Genomic DNA, 22,302 nt, shown 5'->3' with positions numbered 1-22,302 from the left:
AGGGGTAGAGAAGCGGGTGGCGGCGGCGGCCCATGGCATCGCAAAAGCCACTGCAGTGCATTGATTTAAAGCGCCCACTTTAAATCAATGATCTGCAGCGGTGTCGCGGGGGATAAATAGCCGATAACTTATACCGGAATATCGGTATATCGGCTATCGGCCCTAACCTCCGCCGATTATCGGTATCGGCCCTAAAAAAATGATATTGGTCGATCCCTAGTCGGGATAGGAGATCGAGATAGGAGGTCGGGATAGGAGGCTGGGATAGGAGGTCGAGATAGGAGGACGGGATAGGAGGTCGGCATAGGAGGTAGAGATAGGAGGATGGGATAGGGGGTCGAGATAGGAGGAAGAGATAGGAGGACGGGATAGGAGGAAGGGATAGGAGGTCGAGATAGGAGGACGGGATAAGAGGTCGAGATAGGCGGTCGAGATAGGAGGCCGGGATAGGAGGTGGAGATAGGAGGCCGGGATAGGAGGTCGAGATAGGAGGACGGGATAGGAGGTTGAGATAGGAGGTCGGCATAGGAGGTGGAGATAGGAGGATGCAATAGGGGGTTGAGATAGGAGGACGGGATAGGAGGTTGAGATAGGAGGATGGGATAGGAGGACGAGATAGGAGATCGAGATAGGAGAACGGGATAGGAGGTCGAGATAGGAGGACAGGATGGTCGGGATAGGAGGTCGGGATATGAGGACGGGATAGGAGGTTGAGATAGGAGGTGGAGATAGGAGGCCGGGATAGGAGGTCGAGATAGGAGGACGAGATGCGAGGTTGGCATAGGAGGTGGAGATAGGAGGTGGAGATAGGAGGACGGGATAGGAGGTCTGAATAGGAGGTCGAGATAGGAGGACGGGATATGGGGTTGGGATATGACAACAATATATGGGGATGGGATTTGAAGTCCTCCTTTGTTGATTTTCCTTCCCAACAAGGATGAGGAAGGAAAAACCGGGCAACGCCGGGTACTCAGCTAGTGGAATATAAACCGTGTCAAATTGCTACAGTTTTGAGGGACAAAAGAGGCCCAATATTCTTCTAGATTAGGGGTCTCTTATAAAGTGGTCTTTGTAGAAGTATAGTATGGTAAAAAAGCTTTTGCTATGTCATAGAGACATATCAAATGTTTTGATTAATCAGTGTCCATGTGTTCAGATCCCGACCGATTATGGGAATCAGACATGAGAAGTGCGTGCTTAGCACATTTTGTTCTGGCTCTGTGTCATGTGACTTGCATGGACTTATAATGTATGTCTAAGGGGCCATCCTGGTCTCATAGGTCTCATAGACACCACGAGTGCTTCTCCTCTTGCTCATTCTCCTCATCAGACATTGAGGGTTCACACTACAGAATCTAAAAAAAATGTCTGCTTATCTGAAAATCTGCTTACACACTTCCACCTCCTGTGGGCAGATCTTTATTTGCACTATGACATTTTTCACCTTCAAAATTCCCAGTCATGCTCTAAGGCTTCTCATTGAAGTCATGCAACCTCCAATAGAGGACCATGCCCACTTGTTTTGTTGATTTTAAAGGAGTACTCCGGCCCCAAGACATCTTATCCCCTATCCAAAGGATAGGGGATAAGATGTTTGATCGTGGGGGTCCTCTGTTCCAGTGATACTCCGTCCCCTTGGTTCGGAGGCACTACACTGAGAGCCTGCAGCGCTTCCGGCAGTACTTTCAGGTGGCTGCTGCCTGCTAGATTGTGGAGGTCCCTAGCCGTGGGACCCCTGCGATCAGACATCTTATCGCCTATCCTTTGGATAGGGGATAAGATGTCTTGGGGCCGGAGTACCCCTTTAAAATTTGATGAGAAAGGAGAAAAGTCTCAAGAAAATTACACAGTTGTTACAGGTTTAACAGTTCTTTATTAAAATTAAGTTACACAAGTTGATAGCTAGCCATCCCCGCTAATTCATGTTTCTTACAGGATGAGGCACTATCAGGCTTGTTATCAGACACCGAAGATAGTCACAGTTCACATGAAATCTGGCTCCAGATCTCTCCAACAAAGTAAACTGAAGCTAAAGCGTCCAATTTATAAAGGAAATGTTTATGTCAGCCGTGCACCAACATGCTGCAAAGGGCCATGTCTGGTCATCAAAAGACAAGAAATGGCAGCTTTCTTCAAGTTGTTTGGTAGGTAACATAGCAATCTCAATGATCTGTAATAAGCTTGTTGGAATACATTTATCATCTATATATAAAACTCAAAGGGGGGATTCATCAAGCTGTGCTTACGTACACGACTTTCGTACACTGTTTTCCATGGTGTAAGTGTGTCTTACGTGTGACACATTTATCATACTATCACAGGGGGGGTTGATAAATTTGGCATACATAAGCAAAAACACTTTTTTTTAGCATACATAAACAAAACCAAGAAATGATATATATATATATGTAAATGTACTAACCCATTTTTTGTATGTTTTTTTTTTTTTCTCATTTCAGTTCTGTGTATGCAAAGGACTACTTTTTTTACTATTAATAAAATGGTTAAGTAGGCCTTGTGGGGGAGTGTTTTTTTGGGAATAATTATTTTTTTAAACGTGTGGTGTTTATTTTATTTTTTTTCAGTTTTCTTAACAGTGGAAGGTGTCTAATAGACGGAATCCATTACTAAGCCGGGCTTAGGGTTAGCCCCAATAACAGCTAGCGCTAACCCCCAATTATTACCCCGGTACCCACCGCCACAGGGGTGCCGGGAAGAGCCAGTAACAACAGGCCTGGAGCGTAAAAAATTTCGCTCTGGACCTAGGCGGTAACAGGCCCACCCTGGTAACATCAGGCTGTTGACGCTTGGTTGGTATCGTGCTGAGAATGAAAATAGGGGGAATCACAAGTTTTTTGCATAATTAATAATAATAATAAAAAATAAATAAAAAACACATAGGGTTCCCCATATTTCATTCTCAGCCAGATACCAACCAATCAGCAACAGCCTGACGTTACCAGGGTGGGCTAGAACCATTGTTACTGGCCCTCCCCGGCCTAAATAATGCCAGCCTGTTACCGCCTAGGCCCAGGAGTGCCATTTTTGACACTCCGGGCCTGTTGGTACTGGCTCTTCCCAGCACCCCTGTGGCTGTGGGTAACGGGGTAATAATTGGGGGTTAGCGCTAGCTGTTTTTGGGGCTAACGTTAAGCCCGGCTTAGTAATGGATTCTGTCTATTAGACTGCTTCCACTACTAATCCTGTTAAGAAAAAATAAAAAATAACACGTTTAAATTTTTTTTTTCCTCTATCGGCTCCATTGGGGGACAGACCATGGGTGTATGCTGCTGTCACTAGGAGTTCTTATGTTTTATTATTTTCCTAGTTAGGGATGTGTTAGTTTTTTTATTCCTTTTTCTTTCATGTTTTCAGGTGGGGATTCAGGAACTGCGGCTCACTGTCTCCCCATTGCGATTGAGGGGGGCACAGACATTGCGTATATGTGCTGTTAACCCCCTCTCGCCAACGGTCAGCGCCTGGGGTTGTACCTTATGGGTCCGGGTCTCCCTATTTCCCTGCTTGCCTCGTTCGCACATGGTAGCTCGGCGTGATGCAGGTGACAGAAAGCTGACTGAAGATCTCATAGAAGATTATCATTAGGTAAGTTCTTCTGACTGAGGTGAGTATATTCATTTTCTCCTTAGGTACAGCCTTGCAACCTCTGAAGACCCTCACTTTTTGCCCGCTTTTTCTCAGGGGCTGGCCTGGACAGGGTTTTTTTCTATATTTATTGCTGGGGTGAGCAGGAGCATTTTTTGACTGGGGCACAGCTTTATTCATACTTTTCACTTTCCTGAACGATATGTGTGTGTGGTGTGTGTGTGTTTCTTTAAGCGGCTGACAGCCGCTGCGTTTTTACTATGCGGGCGCATGAAGCGCCGGCTTACTTTCGCTTTCGGCAGCAGTCGGCTGCCGGCGGCGTCTCGCTCGCTTCCCCGCAAGCGCATATGCGAATGACATTTGCGCTAGGGGAGAGGAGCGGGCATGGGCGCCATTACTGACCTTCTTGTCAGAAGCTGAGGGCACTATAGCTCTGCCACCTCTGTTGTCGGGGCTTCTAAGAGGCACGAATTAGCCTCCAATCAGCGCTGTGCGAGCGTTGAGAGGCAGGGGCCAATCAGCAGTGCCCCTGCTCCTGGCCCGCCCCTCTTTTACTATTGGCCGGCATTTCTCCATTCTTTATCTACACTAGAACTGAGTTCTCCCAGCAGCTGCCCTGGGGTCACAGACTTAGGCTGCACAGACAACTGGAGCGTTAGTTCATCATTTTGTCTGTAAAAGCTGTAATTCCAAAATGCCTGGTTCTGCTGTAACCATTTGCTCCCTCTCAACAGTTAACTGGAGTGTTAGCCACTCATTACATCTGTAAAAGCTGTATCTGAAAAATGTCTGGTTCTGCTGAACCACTTGTTCGGCCTGCTCCACTGCTCCCCCAGACCCCTCTGCTATTCTACCCTGATTGTCTACCAGACCCGGTGGGTTTGGCCGCCCCTCCAGCCTGGGTTCTCTCCCTCCCCCAGTCTATATCCGACTTGGCTCTGGTCTCCCATTATGTGGTGACTGCATTGGAGAGGCCCTCTCGGCCCTCCGGAGGGTCCCACTCTCCCCCCTATACTGACGCTCTTGCAGCGTCATGGGGGTGTTTTTCATCTGACTCATCCGAGTCTTCTGGCAGGCTTGGGCGCACCCCTCACAGGCATCGCTCCGTTACTCTACCCTGTAGCAAGCATCGCTCCCCTAAAGGACGCTCCCATGGTCGCCGCTCTGGCTCTCCAGACCCGCGTACCTGGTCAGTCTCCCCCTCTTCCAGGGCCACCTCACATGTTCCCATTCACCTGGAGAACTTGTGGATGAAGTTTCTGATTCAGCCTCTGATTCAGAGGCCACACGGATATGTCGGACATGGTACACTCATTGGTCTCGGCCACAAGATACACCTTCCATCTAGAGGACCCAGGAACTTCGGACGTGGCTTCAGAAGTTTCCTTTAATCGTGCCCAACCTCCAGGGCTGCCTCACCTCGTTCCCATTCACCTGGAGAACTTCTGGATGAGGTTTCTGATTCAGCCTCCGACTCAGAGGACCACACGGATATGCCTGATGTGGTGTACTCATTGGTTTCGGCCATAAGAGACACCTTCCAGCTAAGGACCCAGGAACTTCGGACGTAGTCCAGAAGTTTCCTCTCATCGTGCCCGACCTCTTCCAGGGCTGCCTCACCTTGTTCCCATTCACCTGGAGAACTTGTGGATGAAGTTTCTGATTCGGCCTCCGACTTAAAGGAACGCACGGATGCCTGATGTGGAGTACTCATTGTTTTCGGCCATAAGAGACACCTTCCATCTAAAGGACCCGGGAACTTCGGACGTGGCTCCAGAAGTCTCCTTTTCTTCGTGCCCGACTGACACCCAATACCTGCAGCTCTCACGCTGAATTTTACGCCCTGCTGGTATCCGCCTGGAGGCACCCTGACAAGAAGTTTCAGGAAACACAGAAGGTATCCCTTCGCCAAGGACCTCATTGCTCGGTGGACCTCCTCTCCAACTGTGGATCTGCCGGTCTCCCGCCTCTCCAAGGCGCCTACTGGGCCTTCAAGGATCCAGCCGGCATGAAGGTGGAGACTTTGGCAAACTTTGCCTTTGAGACAGCAGGATCTTCCTGTTTTTGCTTCGGCCTGGGGGTCAAGGGCCCTTTCAGTATGGTCTCCCATCTCCGCTAGGGTAGTCTTCAAGATCCCTCTGGAGGATTTATTTAATCTAGCTCCCGATGCTCCGCAGCTGGAGATTTTCTGTGTTCTGCTTCAATGCGCAGCCACTGTGCTGCCTTTGACACCTTTCTCGGGTGGTTGGTCGCCTCTTACTCTTCCGGGATGCCTAGACCACGCACATTCATTGTCCCGGTTCCTTCAGAGGAACGTTTTTGAGGTTTATTCCAACCTCTTCGTGGTCCCCAAGTAAGGCGTTTCTGTTTTCCCAATCTTGGTTCTAGAGTATCTCAGCCAGCATCTTCTGCTTCCCATCCCGAATGGAGTCTCTCCGTTTGCTGCTGGCGTCCCTGGTTCATGGGGAATTTTCGTTCCTCGGTGGACATCAAGGATGCCTGCCTCCACATCTCATTGTTCCGGTCATCAGCGGTACCTCCGCTTTGCAGTTCTGGACGGTCATTTTCTATTGTGGCTCTCCATTTCGGTCTGACCACTTCTCCGCAGACCTTTAACAAAGTCCTGGCATCTGTGATAGCCCCTTATACGGACAACAGTTGTTTCCGTGATTCCTTACTTGGATGACCTTCTGATCAGAGCTCCAGCCAGAGCCCAGATCATGGAGAGTCTTAGTCTCAACCTCCAGACCTTGTCTCTCTTCGGTTAGATGGTCAATCGGGACAAGTCCAACCGCTTTCCTGGGGCTCCAGTTCGACGCAGCCTCTGCCCGCTTATCAGTCCCCTTTTTTCCCTTGGGACTTACACTTGGTCTTAGGTGCTCTGCAAGACGCCCCTTTTGACCCTCTCAGGGACATTTCTCTTCACCTCCTTCCCTGTAAGGTGGCATTCCTTATTGCTCTTACCTCTGTTAGGAGGGTTTCAGAGCTGGTAGCTCTCTCCTGCCGTTCTCCCTTCCTGGTGGTATACCAGGACAAGTTGTTTTCTGTCCAGGTCCATCCTTCTTACCTGAGATGGTTTTTGACTTTTTCATCTCAATGAGAACATCGTCCTACCAACCTCTTGTCCGGCCCCTTCTTATCCCTGGAAGCGTTGTTCCACAACCTGGTTGTGGTGAGGGCTGTTCGGACTTATCTCTCAGTCACTCTTTCCTTTCGGCAGTGTGACCCCCTTTTTTGTTTTTCCGGAAGGTCATTGTATAGGACAACCTTTTTCTACAACCACCATTTTTTGGTGGATCCGGTCTGCTCTTTTTTGGAGCTTACCGCTGTAAGGGGAAGATCCCACCCTTAAAGGGTTTGGCTCATTCCACCCATTTTTCGGGGCATCCTGGGCCCTCCGCTACGTGGCTTCGGCCTTGCAGTTCTGTCTTTGTACACTTTCTCAAGGTGCTACCAGATTCATGCCTTCGCATCAGTTGTTACGCCGAGCGCTCCGGGTCCCCGTTCCTCCCCGGAGCGCTCGCCTCATCCTCGTTGCTGCAGCGCCCCGGTCGGATCTCCTGACCGGGTGCGCTGCGGTACCGCCTCCAGCCGGGATGCGATTCGCGATGCGGGTGGCGCCCGCTCGCGATGCGCACCCCGGCCCCCGTACCTGACTCGCTCTCCGTCGGTCCTGTCCCGGCGCGCGCGGCCCCGCTCCCTAGGGCGCGCGTGCGCCGGGTCTCTGCGATTTAAAGGGCCAGTGCACCTATGATGGTGCCTGGTCCAATCTTCCTAATTACCTTGATTAGTTTCCACCTGTGCACTCCCTACTTATACCTCACTTCCCCTGCACTCCCTTGCCGGATCTTGATGCCCTTGTGCCTAGTGAAAGCGTTCCCTTGTTTGTTCCTAGCCCGTGTTCCAGACCTCCTGCCGTTGCCCCTGACTACGATCCTTGCTGCCTGCCCCGACCTTCTGCTACGTCCGACCTTGCTTCTGTCTACTCCCTTGTACCGCGCCTATCTTCAGCAGTCAGAGAGGTTGAGCCGTTGCTAGTGGATACGACCTGGTCACTACCGCCGCAGCAAGACCATCCCGCTTTGCGGCGGGCTCTGGTGAAAACCAGTAGTGACTTAGAACCGGTCCACTAGCACGGTCCTCGCCAATCCCTCTCTGGCACAGAGGATCCACCTCCTACCAGCCGGGATCGTGACAGTAGATCCGGCCATGGATCCCGCTGAAGTTCCTCTGCCAGTTGTCGCCGACCTCACCACGGTGGTCGCCCAGCAAGCCCGACAGACCACCCAGCAAGCCCAACAGATTGCCCAGCAAGCCCAACAGATTGCCCAGCAAGCCCAACGGATTGCCCGGCGAAATCACCAGCTGGCATACTTGACCACCGTGACACTGCAACTTCAGTCACAGATACAGCAGCTGCTGCCACAGACACAGCAGCTACAACAACCATCTCCTCCGCCGGCTCCTGCAACTCCTCCGCAGCAACCGGCCGCTCCTAACCCCTGCTTGTCCCTGCCGGACAAATTTGATGAGGACTCTGGACTCTGCCGTGGTCTCCTTTCTGGAAAGGCCTTGTCTGGGGCCACACCACTCTGGGACCGCAATGATCCTGCCACAGCCACAGTCCAGTCCTTCTTCGCTGAGGTCCGTGGTGTCTTCGAGGAGCCTGCCCGAGCTTCTTGTGCCGAGACTGCCCTGCTGAACCTGGCCCAGGGTGTTTCTTCCGTTGGCGAATACGCCATTCAGTTCCGTGCTCTTGCTTCCGAGTTGTCCTGGAATAGTGAGGCTCTCTGCGCGACCTTTAAAAAAGGCCTATCCAGCAACATTAAAGATGTTCTGGCCGCACGAGAAACTCCTGCTAACCTACATGAACTCATTCATCTTGCCACTCGCATTGACATGCGTTTTTCCGGATGGCGTCTGGAGCTCCGCCTGGATATGGACTTTGTTCGCACGAGGCGTTTTTTCTCCCCGGCTCCTCTCTCCTCTGGTCCTCTGCAAACCGTTCCTGTGCCTCCCGCCGTGGAGGCTATGCAAGTTGACCGGTCTCGCTTGACACCTCAAGAGAGGTCACGACGCCGCATGGAGAATCTTTGCCTGTACTATGCCGGTACCGAACACTTCCTGAAGGATTGTCCTATCCGTCCTCCCCGCCTGGAAAGACGTACGCTGACTCCGCACAAAGGTGACACAGTTCTTGATGTCAACTCTGCTTCTCCACGCCTTACTGTGCCTGTGCGGATATCTGCCTCTACCTTCTCCTTCTCTACTATGGCCTTCTTGGATTCCGGATCTGCAGGAAATTTTTTTTTGGCCTCTCTTATCAACAGGTTCAACGTCCCTGTGACCAGTCTCGCCAGACCCCTCTACAGCAATTGTGTTAACAATGAAAGTTTGGACTGTGCCGTGCGTTACCGCATGGAACCCCTCCTAATGTGCATCGGACCTCTTCACGAAAGAATTGAGTTTTTGTTCCTCAGGTTCTTTGGACCCAAGAAGAGGGGGAGACCCAAGGGGGGGGGGGGTACTGTTACGCCGAGCGCTCCGGGTCCCCGTTCCTCCCCGGAGCGCTCGCCTCATCCTCGTTGCTGCAGCGCCCCGGTCGGATCTCCTGACCGGGTGCGCTGCGGTACCGCCTCCAGCCGGGATGCGATTCGCGATGCGGGTGGCGCCCGCTCGCGATGCGCACCCCGGCCCCCGTACCTGACTCGCTCTCCGTCGGTCCTGTCCCGGCGCGCGCGGCCCCGCTCCCTAGGGCGCGCGCGCGCCGGGTCTCTGCGATTTAAAGGGCCAGTGCACCTATGATGGTGCCTGGTCCAATCTTCCTAATTACCTTGATTAGTTTCCACCTGTGCACTCCCTACTTATACCTCACTTCCCCTGCACTCCCTTGCCGGATCTTGATGCCCTTGTGCCTAGTGAAAGCGTTCCCTTGTTTGTTCCTAGCCCGTGTTCCAGACCTCCTGCCGTTGCCCCTGACTACGATCCTTGCTGCCTGCCCCGACCTTCTGCTACGTCCGACCTTGCTTCTGTCTACTCCCTTGTACCGCGCCTATCTTCAGCAGTCAGAGAGGTTGAGCCGTTGCTAGTGGATACGACCTGGTCACTACCGCCGCAGCAAGACCATCCCGCTTTGCGGCGGGCTCTGGTGAAAACCAGTAGTGACTTAGAACCGGTCCACTAGCACGGTCCTCGCCAATCCCTCTCTGGCACAGAGGATCCACCTCCTACCAGCCGGGATCGTGACATCAGTTGATGCTACTCTGGGCTGTAAGATGTTGCAGACGGCGGTGGTCCAACCGTCCACCTGTCTGATTCCTTACCCACCCAAGGGACGGCTTTGGTACATCCCATGGTCTGTATCTCCCAATGGATCCGATAGAGAAAAGGAGATTTTTTATGCTTACCGTAAAATCTCTTTCTCGAAGGATCCATTGGGGGACACAGCTCCCACCCTTTTTTTCTGGTGTTCCTATTTTAGTTATCTGTCCGAAGGTGTGTTCAGTTGCCTTTTCTTCTGATTGCTTGGACAGTTTGTGGTTTTCTCTTGACCTGTCGGTCTTCTCCTATAGCTCTGGGACTAAAACTGATTACCTCAGGTGCCTGTGGGCGAGTATACCCTGCTGGGAGGAGCCGACTTCTCTTGTTGCCATAGTGTCGAGCCTCCTAGTGACAGCAGCATACACCCATGGTCTGTGTCCCCCAATGGATCCTTCGAGAAAGAGATTTTAAGGTAAACATAAAAAATCTCCTTATTTCAAAAAACACTCCCCCACAAGTCCTCGTTAACCATTTTATTAAAATAAAAATAAAAACACTGTTCATCGACATAGTCCACTGAATCCTAAGAAGTTCTCTGCATACATGGATCTGAAATGAGAAGAAAAGAACACAAAACATATGTAAATACATTTATACATAGCAGTTGCTAAACTACAATCCCCTTTCCCATGACGGGAGTTGTAATTTAGCAACAGCGAGCCTCCAGTTTAGCAACAGCTGGAGGCACCCTGTTCCTAAACTACAACTCCCATCATCGGAGTTGTAGTTTAGAAACAGCCAGGGAAGCCCGCTTATCTCCCTCCCTCCTGTGCCGCATGACTACAGCTCCCAGCGTGTCCTCACTGTAAAGGCATGCTGGGAGTTATAGTTGTGAGGCGCGGGCTGGTGGGAAATGTCCGGGCGGCTTCCCTGTCACCCATTCGCACATTTCCCACCCGCCTGCGCCGCAGGCGGGCGGCTGGGCGGTGGGGATCGGAGCCGGCCGGCCGGGAACCGTGAATATAATACTACGGCATTGTCATTTCATATTCCCAGCCTGGAGCTGTGATTGTCCAATCACAGCTTTAGGAGGGAAATATGAAACTATAGTGGCGTACTTTCATATTCATGGTAGCCGGCTGGGGAGCGGAGCGCTTGTCACCTGCGCAGCATGACTACACGCCCTACGTGACAAGCGATCTGCTCCCAAGCCGGCTACCATGAATATGAAACTACGGCACTGTAGTTTCATATTTCCCTCCTGAAGCTTTGATTGGACGAGACCCCTTGGCCAAGCACAGCTCCAGGCAAGGAATATGAAATGTCAATGCTGTAGTATTATATTCATGGTTCCCGGACTGCCGGCTCCGCTCCCCACCGCCCGCCCGCATCTATCACCCACCGCCCCCGCATACACCCACCCTCTGCAGTATGCCACCACCACGCACCCCCCCCAGTCCTATCCAGTATATGCGGGCAGCCAGTGATAGATGCGGGCACAGCGGGTGTTAGATGCGGGCGGGACTTTTACGGGACTTTTTCTAAGCCAACTTTTTTTTTGTGTACCGTATATACTCTCGAGTATAAGCTGACCCGAATATAAGCCGAGGCCCCTAATTTCACCCCAAAAACCCAGGGAGTTTAGTTTTGAAACATCTGGAGGTCCGCAGGTTGAAGACCACTGTGCGGGCCTTCGTCATCATCCAGACCCTCCCTTTAGTTTTCTACTCCCCTCCCCTCGGTGGGAAGGAAGAGTGAGCTGGTCCGGGCCATCTATGCTGCAGGGACCGTCCGGTGGGGACGGTTAGTCGTTCCGGGCTGTATATTTTCACCGGGAGGCCCTCTTCTCTGCTCGCTCCAGGCCGGCCCCGGACTAGTGACGTTGCCTTGACGACGACGCACAGGGATGTTCATGCGCAGCAGACGTCCCTGCGCATGAACGTCCCTGTGCATCGTCGTCAAGGCAGGTCCGCAGGTTGAAGACCACTGATGAAGGGATTGACAAGCGGAGAGTTCACTCAAGTATAAGCCGAGGGGGGCGTTTTCAGCACGAAAAATCGTGCTGAAAAACTCGGCTTATACTCGAGTATATACATAGATTTGTGACTTTTTATGCCCTTTGCTAGATTATGCGAGATTTTGGCGCAGTTAGTAAAAAGCAGATCTTGTGTAAAGCAGCTGGATTGTGAGAAACTGTGCAGCCCGGCGTACCACTAAAAGCCGCACAAAAGTCGCACGTACGACTTTTTTGCTACAAATATACACCAAAAATCCTGTGTAAATCCCTTGATAAATTCCCCCCAATGTGTGTGTGTATGTATGTATGAATGTATGTGTGTATGTTCCAGCAACAGTAGCAAACAGCTAAAGATATTTCGATAAAACTTGGTCACATGTTACTTTTATGTCAACTACAAACATAGGATAGATAAATTAACCCTAACCCACCCCCATTTGCGCAGGTTTTTAGTCCCATACAAGTCTATGGGAAATGTATGTTCCAGCATGACTTCCAAACAGCTGGAGATATTTTCATGAAACCTAGTACACATGTTACTGATATGTCAAATATATGATAGTTAAATTAACCCTAACCTACCCCCTTACATGAAGGATTTTGTTTTTGTCCTATGCAAGTATATAGGACTTCCAGAACCTTACTCCAAGCTCTGCTCTGCATCTACTGGTGAGTGCATCAATCCGGCCACACCCCTCCTGCATGCCACACCCCATCTCGCAAAGCCACACCCACCATTTCAGCCACACCCCTTTTATTTTCTATCCTTTTTATGCATTGGTCTGGCTTGCAAGTCTTGCCCACTTCCACAAAACCACTCCTCCTTCTATTTTCGGCATACAATCTATTCTTCACAACTCAGCCCCACCTGAGGGCGGGATATGAGGATGGGATATGAGGTCAGGATATGAGGACGGGATATGAGACGGGATATAGATTTGAGATATGAGGATGGGATATGAGGACAGGATATGAGGATGGGATATGATAACATATACTTCATCCTATGTTGCTTTTCCTCCCCCACAAGGATTAGGTAGGAAAAACCTGGCAACACCGGGTACTCCGCTAGTTGTATATATAGATACATAGTTTATAAGGTTAAAAAAACACAAGAGTCCTTCAAGTTCAACCTAAAGCCCTACTGTGTTTATCCAGAGGTAGGCAAAAAAAAACAAAAAACATGATGCTGATGCTAATTGCCTTATGAGAGGAACAATTCCTTCCTGACTCCAATATGGCAATCATAATAAATCTCTGGATCAATGTACTATCCCCGTAAATCTAGTATCCATAACCTGTAATATTATAGTTTTCTAGAAAAACATCCAGCCCCCCCTTGAACTTCTTTCTTGAGTCAGACATCACAACATCACAATGTGGCAGAGAACATAGTCTCACTCATCTTAGGGTATGTTCACACTGCAGAATTCCGGGAGTGGAATTCTGCACAGTGAACATTACCATCAGTGTGAATGGATCTTCCGCGAGACCCATTCACTCTGAGGAATTTTTCTGTGCAAAGAAGGAACATGTTCATTCTTTGCACGGAAGTCCGCGAGCACTGCATAGCTGTCAATGGTGACGACGCAGTACTTCTCGGACCTCCTGCCGAAGTATTTTCAAAGGCGGCCGCCAGACGGAATTCTGTGAGCGGAGATTCCGCAGTGTGAACATACCCTTACAGTAAAGAATCTCTGTCTGTGATGATGGTGAAATCTTCTTTCCTCTAGACGTAGATGAATCCCCCTTGTCATGGTTATCAGCCTAGGTATAAAAAGATCACAGGAAAAATCGCTGTACTGTCCATTCATATATTTGTACATTGTGATCAAATCTCCCCTATAACGTCTTTTCTCCAAACTAAATAACCCCAAGCTTGATAACCTGTCTTGGTCCTGTAATCCTCCCGTACCACCAATTATATTATCGCCCTCCTCTGCACCCTCTCCAGTTCAGCCATGTCTAACCTTTACACAGGCACCAAAAACTGGACACAATGCTCCATGTGTGGTCTGACTAATAATTTGTACAGAGGCAAAACTATGTTCCTGTCCCAAGCCTCTATGCCTTTCTTGATACATCCCATGACGTTTTTAGCCTTATGTGTTAATCAAGTTAATTTTACCCCATTTAGGGTGCATTCACACTGCTTTTTTGTCTATTTAGCGCATACGTTTTATAGCAAAAATGTCTTTGCATATAGCAGAATTAAATGGACCGTAACAGAAACAGTGAAATGGAGAAAAAAATGCAATGTAAACCCACCTAACCTGTGTGTACATCATGTGTACTTCCCCTAATTTATCAAACAGGTGCATGTTCTTTTTAACTAATTAAATTGCTTGGATCATAGTAAGTTTCAAAGTGTGGCCCGGGCTGGAGTGAAATTGCTCAAAAATTTTCGACAATTTTTAATTGTCTAATTTTTGTAAATAAGTGGCCACTGCAAAAGTCAAAGCACTAAGGAGTTTTCTTTAAAAAAAAAAAAAAAAAACTCATGCGAAAAGTTTGAAATGTTTTGGCACAAATGACTGTTTATGTAAAAATTTGCTACAAATATACACAAAAAAGCTGTGTAAATGCAATGACAAATTCCACCCAAATTTTTTTTCAAAATGATCCCTCTGTTATACTATTAAAGTTACTTGTTTTCTGTAAAGTCTATAAATTATATAATGGGAAATAATGCACATTTTTAAGATTTTTTTGTTTTATTTACTCATAATATTTTCCTCAGCACTGTACAGAGATGATAACATTAGCTCTTGTTCCCATTGGAGCTCACAATTCAACCTGGATGGAATAAAAAGTGATCAAAGAGTTATACATACCCTCGAAATAATACCAATAAAACTACAGCTGTCCTCCCACAGAAATGAGCCCTCACATAGGTTTAGTGATGAAAAAACAAAGACGGAAATGCAAAATAGAACTCTCCCAGAAGGAAGACAGCTTGTGGGGCCATCTATTGGAGGTTGCATCTCTTCAAGTCAGTGCTTGACATCCGTGAGTAGCCTTAGAGCATGACTAGGGATTTTAAAAACCAATACAGAATCTCTCTGAAAAGTTCTTTCCTTCTAGGTGAGAGCTACTTTGCCTATCCTTTCCCCAAATTCCCAGTGGAGCACGAATAGTCTCAATACACCATTAATGCTCTCCGTAAAGAGAAACATTACCCCTTACAGTTCTAAAAAAAAAAAATAATTATGATTCTTTACATATGGCAACACAAAGCAAATAAAAAGTAGTGGAACATTACAAAAACTATAAATTGGCACTTGTGAAAAGATTTGCAACTTTTTCTCCTGGTTTTGTGAAAAGTATTGAACAAAATTATCAAAATGCCATGTGTGCACACAGCCTATGAAACGGCAAACATTTAATTTTTCAACTAAATCTATTTTTTTTTTTTCAGATGATGATTTAATTCAAGACTTTTTGTGGATGGATCGTTGCTGCAAAATAGCAGATAAGGTAACATATTATTTATAGTATTATTGTAAGTACACGGACACATGTGAATGTAAATATAATGAATAATCTGGTGATAGATGCGCATCTTAATAGTCCTGATGTTAGCTAGAAATGTGCATCTTCTTTATAGTCTTTTTTTAATCATGATTTCTGCCGATCAGGCATTTTGTTTGGTATTACAGCAGAGTTGCATTATTTTGATTTGGGCTCTGCTGCACTTCTGAAACAGCTCTAGGTGAGAACTAGAAAAAAAGCAGAGAGATGCAGACTTTTATTAATACTGAGGGAAAGCTCTTTTAATAAACATGTGTACAGTGCTATAGATGTAAGCTATCAGATAAAAAAAATGTTATCTATATTTTTTATTAATTTCATTTAATTTATTTGCACAGTATCTTTTAGCGATGACCTTTGTTTATTTCAAGAGAGCTGGATTCAATATGAATGAGTACAACAGAGCCAATTTCTTTGTTGCTTTGTGAGTAAATCTGTATATTTTACGTTTATAGTGAAGAGAACAAAAGATTCAGTAACCATGTAGCAAATCAGCAAGTGTTTTACCTACAATTTGCCTACAGTTGCCTACAGTTTTGCCATCCATTAAAGTTCTCCACCATAAGGTGATTTTAGTACGTACCTGGCAGACAGTAATGGACATGCTTAGGAAGGATCTGCGCTTGTCTTGGGGATAAATGGCTATGTTGTGAGATTACCATAACACTGTGGCTAGCTTTTTGTGAACTGGTATTTCCTGTTTGATTTTTCTTTTTTTGCCTACAAATCCCATAATTCCATTTTTCTCCCTCTCACACATCTTTTGCACCAAGCGATCGCTCCACCCATTGAAGCAGACAGGCTCCCTGTCATCAGCTGACTAGTGAATCAGGTCTCGGCCGCATTGCAACCTGGGAAAAATCTGAGACAACAGTCATTTTGTATGCTGTTAAAAATAAATTTCTCTATCGGCTCCATTGGGGGACACAGACCATGGGTATATGCTGCTGTCTCTAGGAGGCTTGACACTATGGCAACAAGAAAGGTCGGCTCCTCCCAGCAGGGTATACCCGCCCACAGGCACCTGAGGTAATCAGTTTTAGCTTAGTGTCTAAGGAGGTAGACACTGGTCTGGAGTTCTCCCCAGACCAGGTCTCATATTTTTTATTTTCCTAGGTTAGGGAAGTGTTTAGTTTTTATTCCTTTTTCTTTCCTGTTTTCAGGTGGGGACTCAGGAACATAGCGTTCACTGTTTCCCCATTTGCGATTGAGGGGGCACAGGCATCGTGGATGTACTGTCAACCCCCTCTCGCCAACGGTCAGCGCCTGGGGTTGTACCTCATGGGTCCGGGTCCCCCTACCTCCCTGCTCGCCTCGCTCAAACATGGCAGCCCGGCATGATGCAGGTGACAAAAGCTGGCTGAAGACTTCATAGGAAGACTTCATGAGGTAAGTTCTTCTGACTAAGGTGAGTATCCCCCCTTTTTTCTTTAGATGTGGACTTTTAACATCTGGAGACCCCCAGTTTTTGGCCCACTCTTCTATATGGGGGACTGTTGGGGCTGGCCAGCAGGGATTTCCCTCCTTTCCTTTATGGGGGGACTTTTATTATATCTGGGGCTGAGCAGTGTGTGTGTGGTGTTTGCCTTTTTACCACGGCTACAGAAGGCAGCCGCGGCACTTGTCTTTCCTTGCGGGCACTCGGCGCCTGTTCTTACTTTCATTTCTGCAGAGCGGGTGCCGACAGTGTCTAGCCATTAGGGACCGGGCTGTATTTTACTTCGGTGCGATTTGGCTCCGCCCACCCAGGCCGCCGAAGCCTGCATAAGGGCGCAAACTAAGCCCCAATCAGCGCTGTGCGCGCACATAGGGGGTTATTACAGGACCAATCACAGAGTCCTTGTGTTTAGCACAGCCCCCTCTGGCCATTGGTTCAGAGGTTTTCTCATCTCCTCCGCAGTTCTCATGGGCATTGCAACATGCTAATCACAGCTGCCTTAGGGACACAGCTTGGGTGTGACTGTTCAGTTTTTGCTATAGTCCGTGCCCAGTACTGTTCCTCCCTCCACACAGATAACTAGCTCCTTAGTTATCTTTTACACTTGTAAGGCTGTAACTCAAAAATGTCTGGTTCTGCTGAACCCACTTGTTCTGCTTGCACCACTGCTCCCCCAGACCCCCCCCCCCCCCTGCTATTTCTACCCCGGTTGCTCTTTAGACCCGGTGGGTTCGGCCGCCCCTTCAACCTGGGGTTCCTCCCTCTCCCAGTCTATATCTGACTTGGCTCAGGTCCCCTTTCTGGAGTGACTGACTTGGAGAGGCCCTCCTACACCGGCCCTCCGGAGGGACTCGCTCTCCCCTTATACTGACGCTCTCGCAGCATCATAGGGGTGTTTCATCTGACTCATTCCCCGAGTCTTCTGACAGAAGTTTCCTCTCATCGTGCCTGACCTCTTCCAGGGCTGCCTCACCTCCTTCCCATTCACCTAGAGAACTTACGGATGAAGTTTCTGATTCGGCCTCCGACTTAAAGGAACGCACGGATGCCTGATGTGGTCTACTCATTGGTTTCGGCCATAAGAGACACCTTCCATCTAAAGGACCCAGGAACTTCGGACGTGGCTCCAGAAGTCTCCTTTCTTCGTGCCCGACCGGCACCCAAGACTTTCAGCTCTCACGCTGAATTTTACACCCTGCTGGTATCCGCCTGGAGGCACCCTGACAAGAAGTTTCAGGAAACGAAGAAGGTTCAAGCGCGGTATCCCTTCGCCAAGGACCTCCAATGCTCGGTGGACCTCCTCTCCAACTGTGGATCTGCCGGTCTCCTGCCTCTCTAAGGCGCCTACCCGGCTGTTGGCTGATGCGGCTTCCTTCAAGGATCCAGCGGACATGAAGGTGGAGACTTTGGCAAACTTTGCCTTTGAGACAGCAGGTTCTTCCTGCTTTTGCTTCGGCCTGGTTGTCAAGGGCCCTTTCAGTATGGTCTCCCATCTCCGCCAGGGTAGTCTTCAAGATCCCTCTGGAGGATTTATTTAATCTAGCTCTCCGATGCTCCGCAGCTGGAGATTTTCTGTGTTCTGCTTCCATGTGCAGCCACTGTGCTGCCTTTGCCACAAGCTACCTGGTAGCCACCGTCCCTCCATGTGGCTTAAAGCCTGGAATGTGGACGCCGCTTTCAGGAAGTGAGGCGACGGGCGGAAAAGAGTTCTTTATTATCTCTGGATAAGGCTCACAGAACCGCTCTCCATCATAAGTCCTCCTTCCGGTTCTGCGCACCTTTGGTACCAACAAAGGGTACCAATAAAGGGTCTAGCCGGGCGCCTTCACAGGAAGAGGGCTCCCTACTTCTGGACCTGTCCCTCCCGGAGGTTCCATTCCAGCCTTTTTGCGGCCCCATCAGGCACCCGTAGGCCTTCCTCGGTCTGAAGGGTCGCCCCCACCTGCCGACCTTTCTCGGGTGGTTGGTCGCCTCTTACTCTTCTGGGATGCCTGGACCACGCACATTGATGATTCCTGGGTCAGGGATGTGGTAGTCAACGGATACAGGATCGAATTTGCTTCCCTTCCATGGGATTGCCTTTTTTCTTTCCTGGACCCTCTGGTTCTCCTCTCTAGCGAAGGCAGTTCGGGGCGCGCTCCAGCTCCTTTTTTTATCCAGGGAGTAATTGTTCCGGCTCCTTCAGGGGAACGTTTTCGAGGTTTATTCCAACCTCTTTGTGGTCCCCAAGGAAGGCGTTTCTGTTCACCCAATCTTGGTTCTCGAGTATCTCAGCCAGCATCTTCTGCTTTCCCATCCCGAATGGTTCCTGGTTCACGGGTAATTTTCGTTCCTCGGTGGACATCAAGGATGCCTGCCTCCACATCTCATTGTTTCCCGGTCATCAGCGGTACCTCCGCTTTGCAGTTCTGGACGGTCATTTTCTATTGTGGCTCTCCATTTCAGTCTGACCACTTCTCCGCGGACCTTTACCAAAGTCCTGGTGCCTGTGATAGCCCTTTTACGGACAACAGTTGTTTCCGTGATTCCTGGCGTGGACCTCTGCACGTCCTGCCACAACCGAAGCGTTCCCCTCTCTTGGTCGGGCTTTGCCCTAACTTATCTGTTTATTGGTCAGGCTTTGCCCTACCTTATCTGTTTCCTCCCCTACCTCTCTTTTCGGGGCCATGAGGAAACTCTCAGCAGAGGGCGTTTCCGCCATTCTCGTTGCCCAGCCTGGCCCTGGCGGGCGTGATACGTCATCATGGTCAGGCTCCTGAATGACTTAACGCTGTGCCTTCTCTATCTTCTAGACCTCTTATCTCAGGTCTTCTGTGCCACCCCTATTTACCGTCTCTGCTTTGGATGGCGTGGTGGTTGAGACAGCGGTTCTGAAGACCTTTTGAGGTTTCTCTTCCCGAGTGGTTCGCACCATGCTGAGGGCACTCAAGCCTTCCTCTGCAAAATTTACCACCATACCTGGTGGTCTTTTTTTTGTTGGTGTGAAACTCAGCCTTTTTTCTCCGGTCGTGGTTTTCCTTCCCCGACCCTTTCCCTTTCCAGTCGGGGCTGGCCATAGGGTTGGCTTTCAGCTCCCTTAAGGGTCAAAGGTTCGTCCCTTTCCATTCTTTTTCAATGTCCTCTGGCGTTCAATTGTCATGTCCGAACCTGGTTCAGGGAGTGGCACAAGCTCCCTATCGGTCCCCTTCTTTCTCTTGGGACTTACACTTGGTCTTAGGTGCCCTGCGAGGCGCCCCTTTTGAACCTCTCAGGGACATTTCTCTTCGCCTCCTTCCCCGGAAGGTGGCGTTCCTTATTGCTCTTACCTCTGTTAGGAGGGGTCAGAGCTGGCAGCTCTCTCCTGCCGTTCTCCCTTCCTTGTATACCAGGACAAGTTGTTTTCCGTCCAGGTCCGTCCTTCTTACCTGAGATGGTTTTGATTTTTTCATCTCAATGAGGACATCGTCCTACCGTCCTTTTTTCCGGCCCCTTCTCATCTCTGGTTGCTCCACCACTTGGTTGTGGTGAGGGCTGTTCAGACTTGTCTCTCAGTCACTCTTTCCTTTCGGCAGTGTGACTCCCTTTTTGTTTTTCCGGAAGGTCGTCGTACAGGACAACCTGCTTCTACGGCCACCATTTTTCGGTGGATCCGGTCTGCTATTTCGGAAGCTTACCGCTGCAAGGGGAAGATCCTACCGTTCAGGGTTTTGGCTCATTCCACCCGTTTTTCGGGGCATCCTGGGCACTCCGCTACGTGGCTTCGGCCTCGCAGTTCTGTAAAGCGTCCACGTGGTTGTCTTTGCACACTTTCACAAGGTCCTACCAGATTCATACCTTTGCCTCAGCTGATGCTTCTCTGGGCCGTAAGGTGTTGCAGGCGGCGGTGGTCCAGCTGTCCACCTGACTGATTTCCTTACCCACCCAAGGGACGGCTTTGGTACGTCCCATGGTCTGTGTCCCCCAATGGAGCCGATAGAGAAAAGGAGATTTTTATGCTTACCGTAAAATCTCTTTCTCGAAGGGTCCATTGGGGGACACAGCTCCCACCCTTTTTCTGGTGTTCCTATTTCAGTTATCTGTCCGAGGGTGTGTTCAGTTACCTTTTTCTTCTGGTTGCTCAGACAGTTTGTGGTTTTTCTCTTGACCTGTCGGTCTTCTCCTATTGCTCTGGGACTAAAACTGATTACTTCAGGTGCCTGTGGGTGGGTATACCCTGCTGGGAGGAGCCGACTTTTCTTGTTGCCATAGTGTCAAGCCTCCTAGAGACAGCAGCATATACCCATGGTCTGTGTCCCCCAATGGATGTTTTGAGAAAGAGATTTTACGGTAAGCATAAAAATATCCTTATTGGGGTGAAAAAAAATCCTGGAATACCCCTTTAACTCCTTGGGGACGGAGGGTGTACCTATACACCCTCAGCCCACTCCTTTTCTATAACGTGGGGCCACACCGCCCGGCCTCTAACAACGGCCAGGACCCGTGGCTAATAGCACGCAGCAATGATCGTGGTGCCGTGCGCTATTAACCCTTTAGACGCGGCGTTCAAAGTTGAACGCCGCATCTAAAGTGAAAGTAAAGCACTGCCGGTTAGCTCAGGGGGCTGTTCGGGATCGCCGCGATGAAATCGTGGCATCCCGAACAGCTGTAAAGACATCAGGAGGGTCCCTACCTTCCTCCATTCTGTCCGATCACTGAATGACTGCTCAGTGCCTGAGATCATCCCCCCCCCCCTTTTCCCAATAAAAAAAAAAGTGTAAATAAAAATAAACATATGTGGTATCGCCGTGTGTGGAAATGTCCGACTTATAAAAATATATAGTTAAGTAAACCGCACGTTCAATGGCGTACGTGCAAAAAAATTCCAAAGTCCAAAATTGCGTTTAGGTCACTTTGTATAACTTCAGATCACGGCAAAAAAAATGAGCCCTCATTTTACCTATATATCTTTTTTTTTTCAACGGTGAGTAAGGTCGCGGTCCAACATGCTGACGAACGTATGCGAACGAAACCATGCCCACATGTGTTCACCAATGCCAGCGTGATGTTTTTGGCAATCTCCATCACACAGCCATTACCGAACACAAAAGGGGCATGGTTTTGGCCACATTCAACATCATGTGGAAGTGCAGCCTTAGGGCTCTTTTAGATGTTCTGCAGATAACAGGAGCTGATTGTTGCTCATTTGCTAAGCCTTCACAAGTGTCATTTAAATGTCTGACTGGGCCAAACAGATGATCACTGGATCATTTGTGCACCTGTTTAAATTTATCATTATTGTTTGCATATTCTCTGATTACACAGGGTGATGTGTGGCTTATAATGGTGATTTTATTGGCTGCACGAAAGATGTGACCAGTTGACAAATCATCGGAAACACTCATTCACCCAATAATTGGCCCCTGTAAAAAGGGCCTTCTCACTGCCTGCTGAGCTTGTATATGCAACAGTCAGTATAAATGAGCAGTGCTGCATT

The 22,302-nt window shown here is 49.0% G+C and overlaps 1 protein-coding gene across 3 annotated transcripts in view; it reads left to right on the top strand.

Moving 5' to 3' along the window:
• Window positions 1-22,302, top strand: part of SPDYA (speedy/RINGO cell cycle regulator family member A) — a 54,050-nt gene that overhangs the window by 15,677 nt on the left and 16,071 nt on the right. For all 3 annotated transcript variants that reach the window (XM_056568570.1, XM_056568572.1, XM_056568571.1), the window contains exons 2-4: window positions 1,936-2,144; window positions 15,300-15,358; window positions 15,751-15,836. In XM_056568570.1, the coding sequence (XP_056424545.1) occupies window positions 1,936-2,144; window positions 15,300-15,358; window positions 15,751-15,836 (354 nt within the window). The remainder of the gene's footprint in view (window positions 1-1,935; window positions 2,145-15,299; window positions 15,359-15,750; window positions 15,837-22,302) is intronic.

This window comes from Hyla sarda, chromosome 3 (assembly GCF_029499605.1).
Source record: "Hyla sarda isolate aHylSar1 chromosome 3, aHylSar1.hap1, whole genome shotgun sequence".
In the NCBI taxonomy this organism is placed as follows: Eukaryota; Metazoa; Chordata; class Amphibia; order Anura; family Hylidae; genus Hyla; species Hyla sarda.
This window is presented reverse-complemented; position numbering and strand designations above follow the sequence as displayed.